The 22464-nt window shown below is 31.9% G+C and overlaps 1 protein-coding gene across 1 annotated transcript; it reads right to left on the bottom strand.

The window, feature by feature from the left end:
- Positions 1-17298: 17298 nt before the first annotated feature.
- On the bottom strand, positions 17299-21965 carry LOC121227867 (LOB domain-containing protein 4). Its single transcript, XM_041110766.1, has 2 exons — positions 21498-21965; positions 17299-17896 (listed from the first exon to the last, which is right to left on the bottom strand). Exons 1-2 carry the CDS (start codon positions 21672-21674, stop codon positions 17546-17548), a joined length of 528 nt encoding a protein of 175 aa, XP_040966700.1. The 5' UTR covers positions 21675-21965; the 3' UTR covers positions 17299-17545.
- Between the last annotated feature and the right edge of the window lie 499 nt (positions 21966-22464).

The raw sequence follows: 22464 nt of genomic DNA, 5'->3' as shown, positions 1-22464 counted from the left end.
AAGTACTAGTAATTACTATCTTTTTATTATCTAGCCTAAATTTTAAGAGAATGTTTTTAAACTAAACTAATTATCTAATTAACTAAGATTACGACATAGATGAAAGTTGGAAAATACTTTAGGAAAACCAATAGGGAAGACAATACCCAAGAAAGAATCCACCTAGACTTCACTTATTACCTTTGACTTAGACGATTTATTCACTTGACTTATTCCGTAGAAAGATTCCCTTATTAAATTTGACTCTAATCTGGCAGATTTATGTCGTCCTATCTCTAGGATTGCATGCAACTTCGCTTAATTATGAATGATCTACTCTTTGAACAGAGACTTTTCCTCCATTGAATAAGCACATTAAAAGCCTAAATTAATATCCTAGAATATTAAAACAAGGATTAAAACTCACAATTAAGAATAAGAACAAATATTTATCATATAAATCAAAGAGTAATAAGATTTGTCTTAGGTTTCATCTTCTTTAGGTATTTAGGGAGTTTAGTTCATAATAATAATGGAAAACATCTCAAATTTTGGAGAACAACAAAACATAAAGAAACCTAAAGAACTTCTAGGAAATTGGACGGAAATCTTCAATCTTGATGTAAATCCTGGCTCCGAAGTGATTCCGATGGCTATTCTCGAATATTTTCTGCCTCCAACTCTCTATGTGTCCCCCAATCCTTTTCTAGGGTATTCATATAGGCTTTAGAATGCTTCCAAACCCTTAAAAGTGGCCTTTTCCGAGTAGAAATAAACTTGGGCTCGACAAGGACACGACCTTGTGCCACGCCCTTATGCAAGTGCTCAAGGCTTGTGTAATTTTGAGTTGGTTACTAGTCGACACGGCCATGACACACGGGCGTGTGGTCTACTCGTGTTCCTCACACGGGCGTGTGGTTTACCCGTGTGGAAGTGCCTAGGTCATGTAAAACACTGTTTTAAGCCCAATTTGTCCCTTTTTGGCTTGTTTCTTGCTCTTTTCACTATTCTAAGCTCTCCTGAGTGTAAAACATGAAATTAAAGGATTAAAAGCTTCAAATTCACTAAAACCAAGGAAAAATCATTCATAAATATGCCAAGCATGGGGTAAAAATATGTATAAATTATGGTTTATCATCGACTTTATTTCGCGGTTTAGAACTTCCGCTAGACCGTTTGTTTGTGGGTGATAAGTCGTGGCCACACGATATGTCACCCCATACTTTTTCAGTAGAGTATCAATTAACTTGTTGCAGAAATGAGTTCCTTGATTGCTAATTAATGCTCTCGGTGTGCCAAACTTGGAAAGGATAGAGTTCATTAGAAAATCCATTATAGTTTTAGCATCGGCATGTCAGGTAGCTTTAGCTTCTACCCATTTAGATATGTAATCTACAAAAAGAATAATTTTAACATTATTAAATGATGAAACAAACGGTCCCATAAAATCGATGCCCCACACATCAAAAATTTCACATACATGTATAGGTGTTTGGGGCATTTCACTATTTCGGCTAAAATTCCCCACTTTTTGACAACTCTCGCAAGTTTTGCAAAATAAATAAGCGTCACGAAATAGGTGTGGGAAAAACAATCCACACTCAAGTACCTTATGTGCAGTGCGTTTAGGATCGAAATGCCCTCCACAAGCATAATAATGAAAAAAAGAAAGGATAGGTTGTACCTCAGTTTCTACGACACATCGTCCAATTACCTGATCAGAACAGTGTTTCCATAGGTATGAGTCATCCTAAATACAATATCGTGAGTCTTTTTTGAGCTCTTCCTTTTCAAAACGTGATAAGTTGGAAGATACAATACCTATGAGGAGGTAATTTACCATATCTGCAAACCATGGGTAAACTGTTTGAGCTGACAGAAGATTTTCATCTGGGAAGTCACCTTTAAGAAGTGTGTCATTGTTTGAAAAGGGAATCCTACTCAAATGATCAGCTACTAAGTTCTCACTTCCTTTCTTGTCCTTCATCTCGAGATTGAATTCTTGTAAGAGAAGAATCCATCAAATTAACCTAGGTTTTCCCTCTTTTTTCCCGATCAAATGTTTCAACGCTAAATGGTAAAAAAAAACAATAAATTTAGTGCCTAATAAATACGAGCAAAATTTTTCCAAAGCAAAAACAATAGCAAATAATTCTTTTTCAATAGTTGAGTAATTACTCTGGGCAACATCTAGTGTTTTAGAGGCGTAGGATATAACATGAGGTCTCTTTCCAATTCTTTGCCCAAGGACAGCTTCTACACTTTAGTCGCTTGCATCGCACATGAGCTAGAAACGGTAGTCCCAATTTGGCGGTTGTACTATAGGAGCTAAAACAAGCTTTTGTTTGAGAGTGTTAAACGTATCTTTGCACACTTGATCAAATTTGAACTCTTTATCTTTTTGCAAGAGATTGCAGAGTGGTCGTGAAATCCTAGAAAAGTCCATAATAAAGCTCCTGTAAAAACCTATATGACCAAGAAAAGAACGAATTTCCCTTATAGTTGTGAGGTATGGAAGTGAGTAGATAACATCAGCTTTGGCCTTATCAACCATGATCCCTTCAGCCCAAATAATATGCCCTAAAATCAATCCCTTATTTACCATAAAATGACATTTTTCATAATTAATAATTAAATTAAATTCTAGGCATATCTCCAAAATTTTAACGAGGTTTGACAGACATTCATTGAAAGAATTACCATAAGCTATAAAATCATCCATAAATACCTCAATTATTTTCTTGACATAGTCAAAAAATATACTTACGATACACCTCTGGAATGTGGTTGGTGTATTGCAAAGTCCAAATGACATTCGTCTGTAAGTGAATATGCCAAAGGGACATGTAAATGTTGTTTTCTCTTGGTCCTTCGGTGCCACTAGAATTTGGAGAAAACCTAAATAACCATCAAGACAACAATAGTGAGTTTTTCCCGCTAAACGTTCTAACATTTGATCAATCCCGCAAGTTTATTGGAAACTATTACTAGTAAAGTGTTTCCATTACCTAGATAGGCATACTTTAAGTGTTCCGGCAATGGTTTAAACTCTATCTCAGGGACCTACAAAATAGAAGGCAACAGTTTAGTTTTAGAAAGAGAAAAATCAAAATACTTTCCTTGGCTTCTAAGGAATTGATGAGTCTCCAATAGAACAAGGGTTTCCCAAATTGGTTCTTTGAACGTCATTATCTCCTCCAATTTATCCATCGTATTGAAGTTTAAACTTTTGGAAAGTACAGCTTGTAATTCATCCCTTTCATGATACTTAAAATGAAATTTCGTTAGTGGTTTAATAATATCAACACTAGAAATATTCGGCATTATGTTGGGTTGGCCCATTGCCTCATAGCATTAAATTTTACTACCTCATTGCCGAATTCCATAGAGAGGGTTCCACTATGAACATCAATCTTTGTATGGGCGGTACTTAAGAATGGTCTCTCGAGTAAAATATTAGAAGCATTTTTTGAGTAGTCGTCCTCCATATCGATGATGTAAAAGTCTACAGGAAAAATTAGTTCATTTACCTTTACGAGGACATCTTCTAGTACCCCTTCTAGATATATACATAACCTGTCTGGAAATTGAATAATCACCCCTGTTTCTTTCAAAGGACCTGTGTTTAGCAATTTAAAAATAGATAAAGGCATTACATTAATAGATGCTCCTAAATCACACATGGTTTTATTTATGGCAATATTACCTATTTTGTAGGATATAGAAAACATACCTTGGTCGTTATACTTCAGTAGGATTTTCTTTTGTAGCACTGCAATAACATTTTCTCCCACATTCACCCATTTATTTCCTTGAAGCTTCTTTTTTCCGGTACACGGTTCTTTTAAAAATTTTGCATAGCGTGGAACCTGTTTAATAGCATCAAGTAAAAGAATATTAATTTCTACCTTTTGAAATATCTCAAGACTTCTTTTTCCTCTCATTCCTTTTTAACTTGGGCTAGCCTTACAGGGTATGGAAGAGGTACAACAAATGGTCTATGAGGTGCCGGTTCAGTAGGAGTTGCTGGTTTGGCTTCCTGTTCAACATTGTGGTCACGACTCGTGCCAGACACTAGTTCTGACTCTTTCCCATTCTTTACGGTCACAACACATGTATTTGGGCATGGATTTGGCTCAGTTAGAGATGGTAATTTTCCTTGGTTCTCCAAACGGCTAACCATAAAAGCTAACTTACTTATTTGTTGATCCATTTCCTAGAGATGCGCTTCAGTCTTTTGTTAGAACTTTTCAGTGCTAACAGCTAGCCTTTCTACTATGGTTTTGAGAGATAACTTTGGAGGTTAATATTGTTGAGGCGGTGGTGGCCTTGGTTGATATGGTTGATTGTATCGATGGTTAGATCCATAGCTTAGATTTGGGTGATCCCTCCACCCTGCATTGTACGTGTTCGAATATGGATCATAGCACCTTTGATGTGGCCTTGGAAAGTTCCCAACGACATCTACTTGTGCAGCTTTGTCCTCAAGTAAAATCGGGCACGAGTCGGTAGGATGATTAGGCTTAGCACAAATCCCACACAACCAAGCTAGGTTCGTCTATCCTACAAAGATATTTTTAACTACATTATTAAGTTCATCAATCTTATTTACTATGGAAGGAGTACATAGCTCATGAACCCTTCTCGTAGGTTCCATAGGTGATCGATACTGCTGAGAATTTGCAGCCATGGTCAAAATTAATTCCCTAGCTCTTTGGGGAGTTATGTTCACAAGAGCCCCTCCACTAGCAACATCAATCATCTTCATTTCCATTGGGAGTAACCCTTGTAGAAATACTGTAGAAGCGACTGTTCAGACAGACCATATTATGGGCAACTTATGCACAACTTCTTGTATCGCTCCCAATATTCATAGAGTGATTATGCTTCTTTTTGTTGTATTCCGACTATACTCCTCCTTAATTCGGCTGCTCGAGCTACTGGGAAAAACTTGTTAAGAAACAATCGAGACATATCAGTCCAAATATTAACAGATTCTGGAGGTAAATAAAACAACCATTCTCTAGCAAAGTCAGCTAATGAAAAAGGAAAAGCTCGTTGTTTTATTTGATCCTTAGTTACTCCTTTTGGTTTTATGCTCAGACAAACCATGTAAAACTCTTTCAGATGAGTCTGTGGATTCTCATTTCGTCTGAATCTTCGGATGAGTAGATATCTTCCGTGTAAGATCCTTATTCAAAATCGGGTTGTGGTTGTTTACTGCACCAAATAGCTTCTCCTCAAAGTGTACAAGCCAACTTTTCTATATCCGATTCAAATGCTAGAGTCCCTAATCTAACCTGGTCATAAAGAAAACAAACTAAAATTAAAAATTTTCACAAATCCCCGACAACGGCGCCAAATTTTGATAGGTGTCGAAACCACCAAATATAATTTCCTATAAAAAAATAACAGTAAATGGTAGTATACAGTAGTAGGATCAAATCTAAAGGGATTGGCTATCTAATTTTGCCTTTTCCCGTGACCAGAATCACTATCGCGGTCACAGTCGTGCCCACGACTTGTGCGTGGAAATACTGAAAATAAAAATAAAAGTGGGGGGTTAAATTGATTAAGAAAATAAAATAAGGAAATACAAAAAATAAAATAAAATAAAAACAGATTCAAAAATGTAAAAATAAATTTAAAAAAATAAAATAAATGGATAAATTAAATATTTTTTAAGCTTAGCCTTAGTCTCGGTGTACTCCAATCTTGAATCGATCTTTGAAATAGATTTTCCCTTCCAAGCAATAAGTTTCTTATTGATGTGATGTGAATCGTGATAAGTTTTATAATTTATGAATGTTTGTTCTTGGAAACTAACTATTATCACGACAAAGGCAAGCGCACCTTATCGAACAGTAGTATAGCTTATGGCAAGAGCGGGATGTCGAACCCAAAGGAACTAAAAGTACTAGTATTTACTTTCTTTTTATTATCTAGCCTAAAAATAAAGGAGTTTGTTTTATCTAAACTAATTACTAAACTAATATTGTACAGAAAGTAAATTAGGGAAATAACTTTTGGGAAAACTGAATGATTTGGACAATACCTAAGGGAAAAATCCACCTAGACTTCACCTGTTATTGACTCTAAATTAGACGATTTATTCACTTGACTTGATCCGTAGAAATCCCTAAGTTATATTATTATCTCTCTCGAGACTAACAACATCTAACCCTAGGTTGATTAATTGAAATCTCTTCCTAATTAAAACCCCTAGTGTTGCATTAACTATATCGATGGATTCCCTTATTAGGTTTCACCCTAATCCGACAAAATTATGTCACCTTATCTCTAGGTGTGCAATCAACTCCGCTTAATTATGTTAGATCTACTCTTAGACAAGGACTTTTACTCCTCTGAATAAGCACATCAATACTTGAATCAATATCCTGAAATAATAAAGCAAGAATTAAGAACTCATAATTAAGAACAAGTCAATTATTTATCATATAATTCAAATAATAATAACAAGATCCGTCTTAGGTTTTATTCCTCTTAGGTATTCAGGGGGTTTAGTTCATATTTATGAAAGAAAACATCTCAAAAGAATAATGATGACAAAACATAAAGAAAACCCAAGAACTCTTGAAAGGAATTGAAGGGAGATCTTCAGTCTTGAAGGTGAATCTGACTTCTGAGATAGCTCAATCGGCTTTCTTCGAGTAATTCCTTGCCTCCTACTCCCTGTGTGTCTTTCAGGCATCTCCTGGGGTGTTTATATAGGCTTTAGAATGTTTCAAAACCCTCAAGAGTGGCCTTTTCCGAATAGGACTAAACTTGGGCTCAACAGGGACACGACCGTGTGACACACCCGTTTGCGATTGCTTCAAACTGTGTTCGAGTCTGTTGAATGGACACGGGCATGTGAACTACCAGTGTGAGGAAGTCCAGGCCATGTTGATTTCCCACGTTGACCCATTTTCTCCATTTTTGGCCCGTTTCTCGCTCTTTTTTACTCTCCTATGCTCTCCTAAGTATAAAACATGAAATTAAAGGATTAGGAGCACCGAATTCACCAATTCCAAGGATAATTCATCCAAAAATATGCTAAGCATGGGATAAAAATATGTACAAATTACGATTTATCACTTATAGCGACCAAGAACGTCCTGATCACCAACTTTTGCTTATGTAGTCAATCCTGGTACGACCTGCAAACCGATTCTTGCCAAATTTCTAATTGTGATACACGTTTTCGCAATTTAAGATTTCAACAGCCTTGCAATCTGAAAAGCCAAACTTGAATCAACGGCCTCAACCATGTGGGTCGTTTAAATCGGATCTCTATCTCCTTTAACGAAATCTAACTGGCTTTTCCCACTTAGACAAATTTATTCGTGGGAATTCGAACACAGCACGGCCGATTCGTCTTCCCAACTGTATGCCAAACAACTCCAACCCAACGTGCACTTTTTGAATTGAAGCTGAATCAATTTTAAGGGACGAATTTGTACTATCTCATATATCAGAGAGATAGAAAATACTGCGTTGAGAGGTCTTTTGAGCAGGTTCGAATCTCACAATTGTTTTGTTGGAGTAATTTTCAGGCTAAAGCTAAAAGGGTTTAGTTAATCATGGAAAAAATCATACTTTGGAAATAGATTTGTGGAATTGTGGGTGATGGAAAAGGGAAGGGCCTTCGAAGGAAAATAAACCAAAAGATTGAAAGTAAAAATAAAATGAAACAGAATAGTAATAGCAAGATGAAGATCGCGCAGGGAAGGGGAGAAAAAAAAATTAAATGCCAAGGTAAAAAAGTGTGTTCTATTAGTTGTAGCTACTAGGTATCTACACACTTTTAGTGCTAAATTTTAACAATATTTTTCTTAAATATTATCACTAAATAATTCTAAATACTATCACTAAATAATTCTAAATTTAAAAATCAAATTTAAACTAGAATTTAAACTAATTACAGAGTTGTAACAATATAAAAAAATCCTTCAATCTTTATCCAGCCAATTTTTAAAAAAAATCTTCAACCCTTCAATCTTTTTCAATCATCTTTGAATATTCAATCTTTCAATTAAGCTCTTCTCTTTGCTTTTTGTTCCAATTTAGCCCCTTTTTTGTAAGAGATTGAATTTAGCACACCAACTTCATTCCTGATAAGAAAAATCCAAATTTAATAGCATTTTATTTGATAATTAGCAAAAAATAATATTAAAAATACGAATTTATCTTGTTATCAAAGCTGTTGGCTTTATGCCTAATGGAATATATGCTAAGAAGTTTTTCAACCACTTAGCCTCATTACCAGCTAACTTCAGATCAATAAACTCTAACTTCATGGTAGATTTTGCTATAAATAGTTTGTTTTGTTTATCTCCATGATATAGCACAACCATTAAGGGTGAATATGTAACCACTAGTGGATTTTGTCTCATCGGAATTTGAGATCCAATTAGCACTAGTATATCCTTTTAATACAATAAGAAATCTATTAAATAAAATATCATAATTAATGATACCTTTCAAATATTTCATAAATCTGATTATTGCAACCCAATGTTCATGACTTGGGTTATGAATGTTACTTCTTAGTAGACATATAACATACGTTATATCTGGTTATTTAAAATTCATTAAATGTATTAGTCTCTCAATAAACTATGCATACTCTATCTAAGCAATGGACTCACCTCTATTTTTCTTCAATTGAGTGCTATCATTGTAAGGAATACTCACTGGTTTGACAACAAAATGTGCAAACTTCTTTAGAAGTTCCACAACATAATGCTCTTAAGATATCAAGCTATTACCTTTCCTTGTGATCATAACACTCAATATAACATTTGCTTCCCCCATAACTTTCATGTCAAATTTAGAAGCAAGATATCTCTTTGTCTTGAGTACTAACTCATAATTAGTACTAAAAATCAATATATCATCAACATATTAACTTACAATCACACAACCACTATTTGCAAACTTTGTATATACACATTTATCAACTTCAATAGGAAAAAGACCATCATTTACTAGAAAAGGACCATTGCCTTGCAGACTTTGAGCACAACATTGATGGTGAGGAAATTGTCTTGGCTGACCTTGATCAGTAAACTGATGATAGTTCACAGTCATTTGCTGCCTTTGGTCCATATCAGCCACTCCAGAAAAAGATTGATCAAACTGATAATAACATTTTTGGACAACATGGCCAATTCTGCCACATAATTGGCATTGAAATCGATTGTGAGAGAAACAACCCCCATGACATCTACCATGATAGGAACCCTTTCCATCTTGAAAACCTCCTCTAAACTGTTGTTTATGCCCTTGATTATAACTTCTACTATAATCTGTTAGAAATAATTCAGTTTGAAAATGATTTTCGTGCACAAAAAAAAATAAAAATTTTGAAAATCGAGTCGGTTTGTAATATTTATATCAATAAACCCTTTACCGAAATTGCACTTGTGTTTTTAGCTAGACGAATCCTTGTCGTTCCTGGCTTTCAATCGAACAACCTTGTTCGCTATTCTTGTACCACAAACTACTTTGAGTGTGGGTTTGAATGATTCAAATTAAACACAAAACCGGAAATAGTTTTCTGGAAAATAAAATTTATATTTAAAAAATAAAACTCACTATTTTGGGGGGTAGAACAACAATATCTCAAAAGTCTTTCCTTTAGCTCTACCAGTGCCATCTATATATAGGAAGAAGATGTGAAACCCTAGTTGAATTATAGTACTCTATTTCAAATAGAAAAATAAACTCTTAGTCTAACTAGGAGTATAAGAAGCGACAACCCTACTTAATTATACTAGGGTTTACCGTCTCTCTCTTTAAACATGAGGGGTTTTTGGGCCTTTCCCATATTTGTTCCAACTATAAATACTTCTTAGAATTTTAACCCAGTACTTTAATAATTCGATCTAACCTAATATTTTTTTTTCTCTTTTCCAAAAGAAACATCTTTAAATAAATTTAAGTTAATTAATTTCTCCATTAAATAATTTTCTCAACTCAATTCTAATTCCGTTAAAATCATGACGACTTTACTGTAAAAGAATCTATGAGAATATATTTAATATTTCTACATTCAACGGATTCACTATGACCAAATGATTTATTTCCATTTTTGAACTTCATTTAATTCGAAAACCATAAATTCATTTTCAGGTAATTTTCATTTTGGAGAAAACCACATTCATTTCCAAATGTTTCTCATTTCTCCATTTTTACCATTTCTGTTTATTTGATTCAACATGCAATTTATTTCTTATTTCAACGAGCTAGTAAAGGGACCGATTGGACATATGCAATTAGAGATCAAATGATTTATAATTAAGTTCTAGCTTTTCACATATTAATTATAAACTCATTTAGTCATGAAGTTATTCCTCAACAACATGCCGTTACGAAAGCAACTTGGTCAGTACTCGTCCAATGACCTTGTCATAAGTGTGTTACCTTAATAGGATATCCTTAATCTTTTTAGGATAAATTCGTTCTCTTAATATGATCATACTTTATCCCATGGTAACCATTACATCTTTCTTCACGAAGAGCCAATTACTATCAAATAATAATCAAGTCATTCATCACAAAGACAAACGACCCATGGCCATGTTTACTTTCATCAACCATGTAATGCCAATGAAAGGATATCATTTATCGATATCTTGATCTATCAATTCCACTATTGTGAATGATGCTACATATTGCAGAAGTTGTATACCTAATGCACCAGCTTTCGTGTAGCACCCGTAGCCCGTATCCGTAGTCGAATTAGGGCTACAGAGTATTATCAGAAGACAACACCATACAACGAACATTTTATTACCACAAACAAATCACAACATAAATCATAACAATATCATCCAAAATCATACATACAGTCCCTTTTATGAGCCCTCGAGGCCCTAAAAAGACATTAGAAACTAATTAGGACTGAATCAGAAACTTATGGAATTTTTTAGAAAAAGATAAAATTTTTCAAACTGCAGGGGTTACACAACTAAGAGACACGCCCGTGTCTTAGACCGTGTGGACATTCGAAGTAGGGACACACGGCTGTGTCTTAGCCCCTATCTGTGCCCGTGTAACTCTTTGACTTGGGTCACACAGCCAAACTACATACCCGTGTGCTAGGCCGTGTAACAGTCTAGCTTGCAACCCTTTTAAAGTTATAGAGGACACATGGCCGTGTCGCCTGGCCGTGTGGATGAAAAATAGGTCATTTCCAAGACACTTTTCTCACCCAAAATCTAGCCACTTGCACAACCCACTTGCACCTGTAATCATACACTCAAAACTGACCTAATATATGCATATACATGTTTAAACATTATAGAAACTAACCATTCAACCAATATGCCAATATGGCACCTCAATCTTAACAATCAAACTTGACTAAACACCTACCAAATTCATTCATGATACAAACAACCATTTGAACACTTCAATGCCACATTTTTCATAATGTTCATATACCAAATACAAGCACAACAAATACCATTATGAACATTTCCACATATACCATTAATCTTAATAAGTATATCAAATGCCAATATACATTCAAGGCTACCAAAACTAACCATTAACTCTTCAAGGCACTATCTATATCATATCAAAACAACATCTCATAGCATACCTTAATGTTCATCCATTCAACTACCATCACTATGTACTTAGATGAAAAAATGACAACCACTTTAAATACCAAATATATACATGATATCATATCAACTATATCATTAACCAAAATAACATATATACAAGCCAAACATAATGGCTAATTTCATCAAACAAAGACACCTATACATGCCATTATAACCATGACTCAAAATCATCAAAATCTATCAATATAGCCAATGGATAGTGTGATAGATCTTTGACAAGCTTTCAAATCGAACGAGCTTCTGATTATCTAAAAACATAAGTGAAATAACATAAAGTAAGCATATAATGCTTAGTAAGTTCGTAATTCAAAAACAAAGCTTACCATTTCAATATATATAAGCTTAAAAGCAATTTATGAAATAATCCAATGTAGCTTGACACAAGCCTAAGCAACAACAACCTTTCAAGTTAGATAATCACATAACTTAGCAACTCATTGCAAAACATAATAGCTTTTATGCACATAACTTATAAGCATTCATAATTTCATGAATATGGCTAATAATATTTAAAGCATCATCATTTCATATATGTTTCATTCTTTCATAGCATTACTTATCAAAATATCTGTCAATTTTTCCATTTTGTATACCTATTGAACCACTAGAATAATATCGAATATGCGGGAATCTCGCACACTATGTGCTAAAATATGGTCGAAGCCATTACTTTCTCTTAGCTCATATAAATGCTCTCTCTAAAGCCATAAGTGGGTCTACTCACACAAGTTATTAGTCAAGATGTAGCTACGTGATGTTGCTCACACTAGTTGTCAAGTAATCACAACACATGCCAAAAACTCAGCCACCGGTAGGACGACAAGACCAGCACCCGAAACACAGTAACCCCTAATGACATGTTATTTATATCCTATATATTCCTAAGGTTTAAATGGGATCCGAAAGTCGTCGAAAATTCATTGGATTTTTTTGTAGAAACGTAATACCATAATATAACATAAAAACATGTAAATTGAGTATAATACAACTTTAATTAAATGTACGAACTTACCTTGATCGTAAACGAAGAAATACGGTTGATTAATCTAACACTTTTTCCTTTCCCCGATCTAAATCCGTACTTTGCTTTTCTTGATCTAAATAATCAAATTTAACACATTCAAAGTTTATTCTATTTAATTCAATCCAAAAAAATCATATTTGGAAAAAATTACTCTTTTACCCTTATAATTTTAGAATTCATTACAATTTAGTCCTTAAGCTTATAAAATGAAATTCATGCAATTTGGTACCAATCCACTATAGCTGAATTTTACTTAGGCCCCTAGAAAGCCCTACATTCCATTTATTTCACAATTTCACCATGAATATTTTCTATTTTTCAATTTGATCCCTAATTGATAAATTTATCAAAATTTCCTTTGCAAAAGTTGGTTAACTATCATCAAACATTCATTTTTATCCATCAAACATAAAAAAACTAATATACATTCATGGTAAAACCTTAGACTTTAAAAATTTTTGCAAATTAGTCCCCGGGCTAGCTAGATTAAGCTACAACGATTCCAAAAACATAAAAATCATTAAAAACATGACAAAAATGCACTTACATGCACACACCAAGGTTGGCCGAATGTTGAATGCTCAAAAATGGTGTCTTACCTTAGCATTTTCAGTTGGAGAAGAAGAAAGAAAGATGATATCTTTCTTTTATTCATTTTTATTTTAAGTTGTTTCATTAATTACTAAATTAACCTTAAGTAATAACATTTAAAACCATTAAAAAGATGTCTATCTTTGTCCACTATTAATCTTAATGGTCTAATTACCATTTAAGGCCACTCATATTCCAATTTCATAGTAATTTGATACCTTTTACTTATAGAACTCAAAATTTACACCTTATGCAATTTAGTCATTTTTATCAAATTAAGCATGAAAACGATAAAATTTCTTAATGAAATTTTCATACGATACTACTAACATGCTGTAGACCTTAAAATATTAATAAAATAAATATTTTGACGTTAGATTTGTGGTTTCAAAATCACTGGTCTGATTTCACTAAACATGGGCTGTTACATTTCGGTTCTTTATCTATTTGAACTCAAAATTTTAATTATATGAAAGTATAGGAGTTATGCATACATAGTTCGTCTTCCACTTAGGATTAAGGTATGCTATACTTTTAACATTACAAGTGAATAATCCACTAACTGATTCAAGATTTATTCTTCTTGGGTCCAATTCGATGTACTGTCACTCTAGTCAGTCACATCTATGTCTCTATCTTCTAGGTGCCATCCTCTTTAATGCCCAAGACAAGACATCTCTTGAATCAGACTTGATAGATCACATATTAGTCTTTCGATCGATTTTCTCGTTTTCTATTAGACTAATGACATGTTTAGGTTTATTTACTAATATAAGCTATTTTTTTGTATTACGATCCGACTATGTAATACCACTTAGTATTAGTTCAAACATTATATAGCTAGTGAGCCAATATTTGCTTCTATTTTGCTTTGTATGCAAAAACCACATGAGAAAAATCATACAAAGTATATTAATGTAATCTATGAATTGTTATATTAATCAATCTATTTGAAAAAAATTACAAGTTTACAAATGAAATATACTACACTCAGGGCTTCGGATCCAACATATCCAGCATTGGATGAAGAATTCTTATATTGACTTTCACCATCATTCTTCTATTGATGGATCATATTCACTTGCATTGGAATGTTAGACCTAAATTCTAGCTATCTGGCTTCATAATCAACTAGCATCTCAGCAAGAAGATCAAGAGAGACATTTGTAGCTAAGGCCACTTCTCGAACTGAGTCATACTTGATTGAGAGCCCTACAAGATTGATACTGATATGCTATTGTTTAGACACCACACTGCCAACTACAGTTAGAACATCACACATGCCTTTAATATTGGATAAATATTCTTTAATAGCCAACTGTCCCTTTTTATGAGAATAGACTATATACCTTAAGCTCGAGAGCTTAATGTTAGACTTAGTGCCAAACTACTTTTTAATAGTAACCTACACATAAAATTTAGTTTTGGCACTAGGTAGGTAGACAAGCACCTCATCACACACAGCCGACAAGAGCCATGATGCCAATAGCTTATCTTACTGTCTATGCTCTAGAAAATCAGGATTATCTACTAACTTGCCATTTTTATAAACCATAAACTGAGAAGGAACACTAATGGTCCCCAAAATATACCCTTGCAAGTTATATTTCTCAAGAATCAACATTATATGATGTTTCCATAAAAGAAAATTGTTTTCACTAAGTTTAATGATGTTATGCTTTAGAAACTGTTGAATTCTCTTACCAGCTACATAAGAACTTGACTGTGGTTTTGAATGAGGAGAATACACCTGCTCATCAACATTTGAAGACTGATATTGACTGCCACCATTTCTTGAGACTTCCTCTGGAGCCATGAAGACCAACACTTGAACCTGCAACTATTACTCTTTATAGCAACCCTTCCAAGCAACAATTAACACATTGCATAACAAAAAAAAAATAGCTCTGGTACCATGTTAGAAGCAATCTAACCAACGAAAGAAGTGAAACAAAAACCAGAAATGAAAAGAAAAAAGAAACAAAAATAGTCTACTTATTTTATTTAACAGACTCTAATAATCCATAAGGACCAAGCCTTGTATTTATGCGCAAATAGTTAATGAAACAGCTAAGGTTTCAACACTAACAATTGACTAACTGATTGTCAACTGAAAAGAACTTAGTTACAACTATTAACAAAATTAACAAACTATCAGACTTGACTAACAACTAACTACAACAGTCTAACAACTAACAACCTATCAGTTAACATCAGTTTAAGCAAGCTCATTACTTAACATATGTAAACAACTTTTGAAGGGGTTTCTTTAAATATTTGGGACTATAGTATTGTTTGAAATACACTTAAACTCCTAACAATGGGAACGTAGAACGGGTGGAATGCTGACTTTCAAAATGTTGTTTTGGAATGGATAGTCAAGTTGCAGTTCAACTAATCAAGGATAAAAAAAATTTAGGATCAGTCTCACCATTAATCAACTCAAATTGTTGGCTGATTAGTAGAGATTGGATTGGTATTGTTGAACATAAGTATAGAGAAGCCAATTTTTGTGCTAATCATCTTGCAAAGTTAGCTATAGATAGGGGTGAGTATTTTATCGAGTAGAGTCGAATTGAGTAAAATTTTTTTTGAGTTAGTTAAGTTGACAAATCCTATTTTAGAAACCAAACTCAATTTGAATTTTTTTTTAATCCAATCGAATCGAGTTAAAAAATTTTGAGTCAAATCGAGTCGAATTAACGAATCCTATTATTTATACTTAATGTTACGTTTAGTTGGACCGATTATTTAACTAGTAGACGAAGTAGAAGGTTATTTAACTACATGAACAATATAATGATTTTGCCTTTTAACTTAATGGGTAAACATTTATCAAAACGATGTAGTTTTGCCTTTTAACTTAATTATTTTGAATTTTAACTTTTAAAAAAGTAAACATTTATCAAAACGACATAGTTTTGTCTTTTCTTATTCAGATTTTCGGATAATTCGAATTGTGTAATTCATATTCCAGTTAAATAGAAAAACTTAATTTTTTATTCGAGTTAATCCGAATAACTTGATTAATTCAAATAACTCGAACTATTTAATTCAAAATTTAAATTTTTTATCGAGTTTCTCAAATCGAATCGGATTTTGCTCACCCCTAACTACAGATATGCCTCTTGGCTTTCATGCGTTGGACCAATTTCCAACAAGTTTACAACAACATTTAGTAGCTGATATGATTGGCATTTCATGGTCAAGATCATGTACTCTTAGAAATTAGGCTTTGCCTACTTTTATTGAAAAATAAAATAAAATTAGAAAGCAAAATTACGGTGGCAATCTGGAAATTTCTGCCTCACTATTGCCTTTTATTTTCCATTGTTGGTGAAAATTACGGTGGTTCTCTTTTTCACACATTTGGATTGTGAGATGGATTAGTTAGTGGGATTTCGGAAAAGCTTGAAAAGCCCAAGATTATACAGATAATAAAATGTTGTCTGATCTACTAACTAAATGACTTAGGCCCATTGAATTTAATAAACACGTTAGTTGGGTCCACAAGCGAACTTAAGAAATTAATAAGCGCCTTTAATTGATTTTTTTAAAATAAAAATTAAATAAATAATACGCATGATTGTTTCTTAAACTTATTTGTAATTATATCAAATAATAATCCAATGAATTATTATTCCTGAACTCTAAATTATATATAGTTTGGATAATTTGCGAAAATTATTATTTAATACATTGACTATGATGTTTTTTAATTCCTTAAATAGATTTAAGAAACTGCTAAAAGTTTTTAATTGATATTTTAAAAAATAAAAACTAAATAAATAAAATATATGATGATTTTTTTTAAATTTGCTTATAAAAATTCCACCGTATCAAATAATAAATTTTCTATGAAATTAAATGTGGTGTTTACATGTTTATTTTTTTTATTTTTGAGATGATTGTGGAAGGCTTTATTCCGATAATTGATAAAGCTATAGATTTAGTAAAAAAAAGATTAAATAAATAAAATATAATCATAATAGATGAAATATGTAAAATTTTATTTATCACAATTATATATATATATTCTAGATTAGTACTTATTTTGTGGAATAATTACCGACAAGCAAACTATAAGATATATATTAATGAAATTGTACAACGAGGAAATACACAAGCTAGCTAGTGATAATATAAATAAAGTCCTAATTGTATATTTACAATATTTTAATGGTCATAATGATTAATCAAATCCACCTGGGTCAGGTAGAAACTGTAGGAGTATATATATGTGAGAAAAAAGTAGTAAAAAGAGGCAAAGCAGCCATAACAGCATAACGTGCAAGTAAGCATAATCCAAAAGCTAGTATGACCATAAAGACTCAGCAATATTAGGCTGATCAACCATGTCCACGCAAAAAAAGGACTTGGACTGATGATGAGACGGCATGAACTTGGAAGGGGCATCTGCAACTGATGCAATGTTCTCATCAGCCGAGTTGGTGCCCGGGTTCGATGAGGTCGAACCGAATTGGCGCATCCTCATGTGAACCACCTCGGCTTGAGCAAGTGCCAATTGGTTTTGCAGAGAATCGATCTGTCGTTGCAACGATGAAATGGCTCCTACACATCCGTACACAGGGTCACGAACCCTGGCGTTGGCTTCGTACACCATTGAACTCACTGCATCACTTCGTTGGTGCTCTGGTAATTCCTATAAAACCAAATTATTTAGCTTTTTTTTTTTAACGAAATCTATCATTTTCAATCATCATTACAGCCTCTTTTTCTTTCTATTATTGGATCTTGAGTGGATTTCCCACTTTGGGTCAGTCTCTTTTTTCATGGAATTTGCATTGCATGATTTTCAAAAGAAATAATAATAAACTAAGTCGGCATACATGAACCTTTATAAAGAGAACGATATTGGGTGGCACGTTTGCCTTCTTTTTGGTGGTCCAAAAGTTACTTATTTGATAATAGCATACAAGAATTCTTGCTGGCTATGGTAAAATTGTAAAGAAATAGAGTAACTATAGTGCTTCCGTCTCTAAATTGCTACTTTTTAACATTAGATGCTTACGTAGTTCTGTTTATCTAGCAAGAGTCTTCCTATTTTCATTTTTTACTTGGTTTAAAGAAGATACAAGAAAACACTTGTAGAAAATTAATTTCCATTAAATTTGTCTGTCTTTTTTGTATGCTAAACATACATATATAATCTTTTAGTTTGTATTTAATGCACTTCCATTTATTTAAGTGGCTAAAGTTATATAATGTGAATACATTAAATATAAGATCAGTATTTGGTAACAACGCTACCATTACAATTATGACTTTATTGATTATATATCGTAATAGCTAAATCCTATCATTCTAGCAACCAGAATTTAAATTATTATAATCCCTCTTCTATTTTATAATTCAATTAATTTAAAAATTTAAAAACAAATACAAATAGTTATATCTTTAAATAAATGATACTATATATACAACATATAAATTTATATATTTTCAATGTGTCAAACATATATTTTGTTTAATAGGGAGATGATAGGATTATAAAATTCCTTGACCCGGGAATATGTTTCATAATTACAAATCACATCTTGCTTTGTCTTCTTAATTTATAACCCTTCTTTCATTTTTTAAGTAAATTTTGTTATTTCTTCTAATATGTGTATATTCCATTTTTATTAATTGAATTAGTATTATAAGTGAATCAAATATTAAAATTTATTTTATTTTTTATAAATATTTTCACTTACCTCCACTAACATAATCTAATATATATATAAGAGGAAGCCTTGAAAATAGAGGATATTATTTATATTAATTATCTTCTAAATGAAGTAAATAAGCCTTCTATATAATTAATGATCTAAAATTGGTTGTATATATCTACCAAAAAAAAAGATTCTATGTGTGTTAAAAACTAAAAGAAAAACACAATTGTCAACTGATATTTCAATATAGTGGTGGATTTCTAGTTTTGGTGATAAATTTTAATCTTTTGACAATTCAAAAAGAATATATATATATATACACATATACATAATACCATCTTAGTGTCATTTCTATTAAATTGTGATCTGGATTGAAAGATATGTAAATGCATAATATTTTTATTATATAATACAAATGTCACCTTCACGCATCATATTGTTCAATAAGATGATGGCTCAATTAAATATTGATCTAAAAGGAGAATAGTAAATTTCAGAATTTATTTGCTTTCATCAAATAGTACGTCCTTCTACGACCTAATTTCAAACCTATCACTATCAATGTAATTAAACCGTTCATCTAGACTTAATAATAATAATAACAACTTCTTTACCAAAAAGAATTCAATTAATTTATCCATCTATATATCACAAATCAATCAGACATTAACTCAATTGAAAAATTATTAACATGTATTATATATACAAAATAAAATATATTAATATGAAGATTTTTGTTTTTTATCTTTCCATTTTTAAAAATAAAATAATAGAATAATAAAATTTGAACTTAAAAAAATTAAATTTTTAACCCAATCATTTCAACCAAAACCTTATTTTTAGTATAAAATTTTTTGAAATATTTTTATATAGGTTTTGTGATAAATTTAAAAGTTTCTTAATAGCAAGAAATTTAAAAAGCTAAAGGCAAAGTTATAACTATATATATTAAAGTAATTATTCCCTTTATTTATTTTTTGCCAAGGAATCCTTTGATAAAGCATTAATTTAGTGGAAGAATATAAGAATAACAGTCAACCGTTAAAAGCTGATCAACTATAAATAACCACCCTTAGAGAAAAATAAAAGTTGAAAAAAGGACAGGGAACATAAAATTTTCTCCTTTTATATTTGTATCTTATTATGAATTTTTCTAGTGAGCTTTAGGGTATTATTTAGAATTAGATAGGATATGATATATGACAAAAATGTTGTACACAATAAAATTATATACTCAATTCATGGGGTGGAAATACTGTTTTAACTTTAAAAAGCATGTTAACATAAAAGTTTTTTTAATTTTTTTTAGTTATTTGATATCTGAAGATTATATGTAAAAATATTCTTTAAACACTGTCGTATTACAGACACTAAGTTATGACATGAATGGATGAGCAAAAAAATGAAAAAGGAAAAAAAAGTTTATGACAGGAAACTTAACACACTCATCTATCATGTCAACAAAACACAAGACAAATTATAATGATAAACTAAGTGTAAGAATTTCCATTATAATGATTTATGGTTTCTTCTAAACACTGTGCTTAATGCTATTGATGAACAAATGTAACACGTAGTTTTTCAGAGATCACTCAATTAATGTTATTATTGTACGGGTATTTGTTCAATATTAATTAAATATATTGCTTATATTTAAAATATATCATTGTGTTTTCAGGCTTTTCTATACTGTTCTTTCTTGATTAGTTTAATTGAGAAAAAAAAAAGGGAAAAAGATACCATTGAGTACTTGAAAATTTGAATAACAGAACATTAAATGATACCAAGAAAGGAAAAAGGAAAAGTTCTGCCTAGTGTTGAATTTTTGTTTCTAAAATTCATTATGAAAAAGGATATCGAAAGTATGAAACATATAGATTTTTCAAGACATAATTAGAACAAGTATAAGATGAATTAAAGACTTTACCCTGTTATCTTCATTAAAAAAAATTTCCTTCTTCATTAAGCATATATATATTTTTTTGCAGCATAGCATGAAGCCATGGACCACATAAATAATGCTTAATTAATTTCTTTTTGGAAAGATGATGAAGATGCTTTTGCTTTCTTCTTTGCTTTCCCGTTCTTTTTCACAATCTTTTTGGCCTACTAATAACAACAGAGAAGCCCTTTGCCTGGCAAATAAGAAAAAAGATAAACCCTTTTTTTCCCCCTACTATGATGCTTATGCATGCTTGCAATCTTATGCAAAAACCCTAAAACACGCCCTCAAGAACAAAATTCCCTCTACTTTATATACTTGACCTAATGATTTTCTTTTTCTTTTTACAAGTTGGTCAGTCATAGTTGGGGAATGTGAGGATTTGAATCTTAAACCTATTAAATATTACCTCTTAAGAATGACTTCATAAACCAATCGAGTTAAAATGTGGTTAGACTCTTTATATCTTAATTCCCAAAGGTTTTAATTTTCCAAGAAATCATTGGAAGAACATATACTACAAAATTTATTTAAATAAATAGAAAATTCCCAAATTATTTGCCAGAAAAGAGAGAGAGCGAGAGAGAGAGAGAGAGAGAGAGAGAGAGAGAGAGAGAGAGAGAGAGTGCATGGAGAAAGTAATGAACCTGTAACATCTTGTTAACATTGCTAGCACCAAACACCTTATGGACACTAGCAAACTTTTGAGGCTCATCAGCTGGAAAATACGGAGCAAAAACACAGTCCGGCGCACATCTCCTTCTAAGTAACTTGCACGCCGCGCATGGCGATAAGGCGCCGTGCTTTCTACCATTTTCCTTCATTCCTCTTCTTCTTTCGGGCAAGCCAACAACAAAGTAACCCTAGAAGTTTTCCACAGTAATGAGACAGCTTGTTTTTTTTTAGCTCAATCAATAATAAGAGAAGTTTAGATATTTATTATTATTTGTTATTATTATTTCTGGTAATGGTTTCGATTAATTATTGATGACCCAAAGTTAATGAAGTGAGATGGAACAAGAATTAATTTATAGTAAAAGAGAAGAAATAATTTCTTTATGAAAATTAAAGATATTAAGGCTAAGAAAAGAAATGGGAAGGTGAGGGGAGGGGGCTTGAAAGTTGAAGGGGTTGGGTGTTATATAGAGAGATTCTTATGTGACAGCAAATCTGGTGGGGGGCCAAAAAAGCAAAGCCCTAGATTTTGTTAGACAAAAACATCGTTTTTGATAAGATCTTTAGGTCCACCTTAATGAGATACATTGTCTTCTTTTTTTTTTCTCTTTAGAAAAATGTTCGAAGTTGTAAATAATTTGTTTGCTAATACGCTACCCTAAATTGGGAAAACACAGGCCAATTAAATCCATCCTTGTAATTATAATATATATATATAAATGTGTTTTGTTGATAAAATATAATTATATCGTAAACTTTAATATTATGATTAATAGTATAAATTGTAATTATATAGTTACATAATTTATATTTATAAAATATAAAAAAATATTAACTTGACAAAAATAATATCTAAACAAACAACACAAATTAAAATCAAATTGTCATTTGTATTATGTTAGTATAAAAAAGTAGTTGATAATAAATATACTATTTATC

The sequence above is a fragment of the Gossypium hirsutum genome, chromosome A01, assembly GCF_007990345.1.
Source record: "Gossypium hirsutum isolate 1008001.06 chromosome A01, Gossypium_hirsutum_v2.1, whole genome shotgun sequence".
NCBI lineage: Eukaryota > Viridiplantae > Streptophyta > Magnoliopsida > Malvales > Malvaceae > Gossypium > Gossypium hirsutum.
The sequence above is the reverse complement of the archived record's forward strand: the minus strand, read 5'-3'. Positions and strand labels throughout refer to the sequence as shown.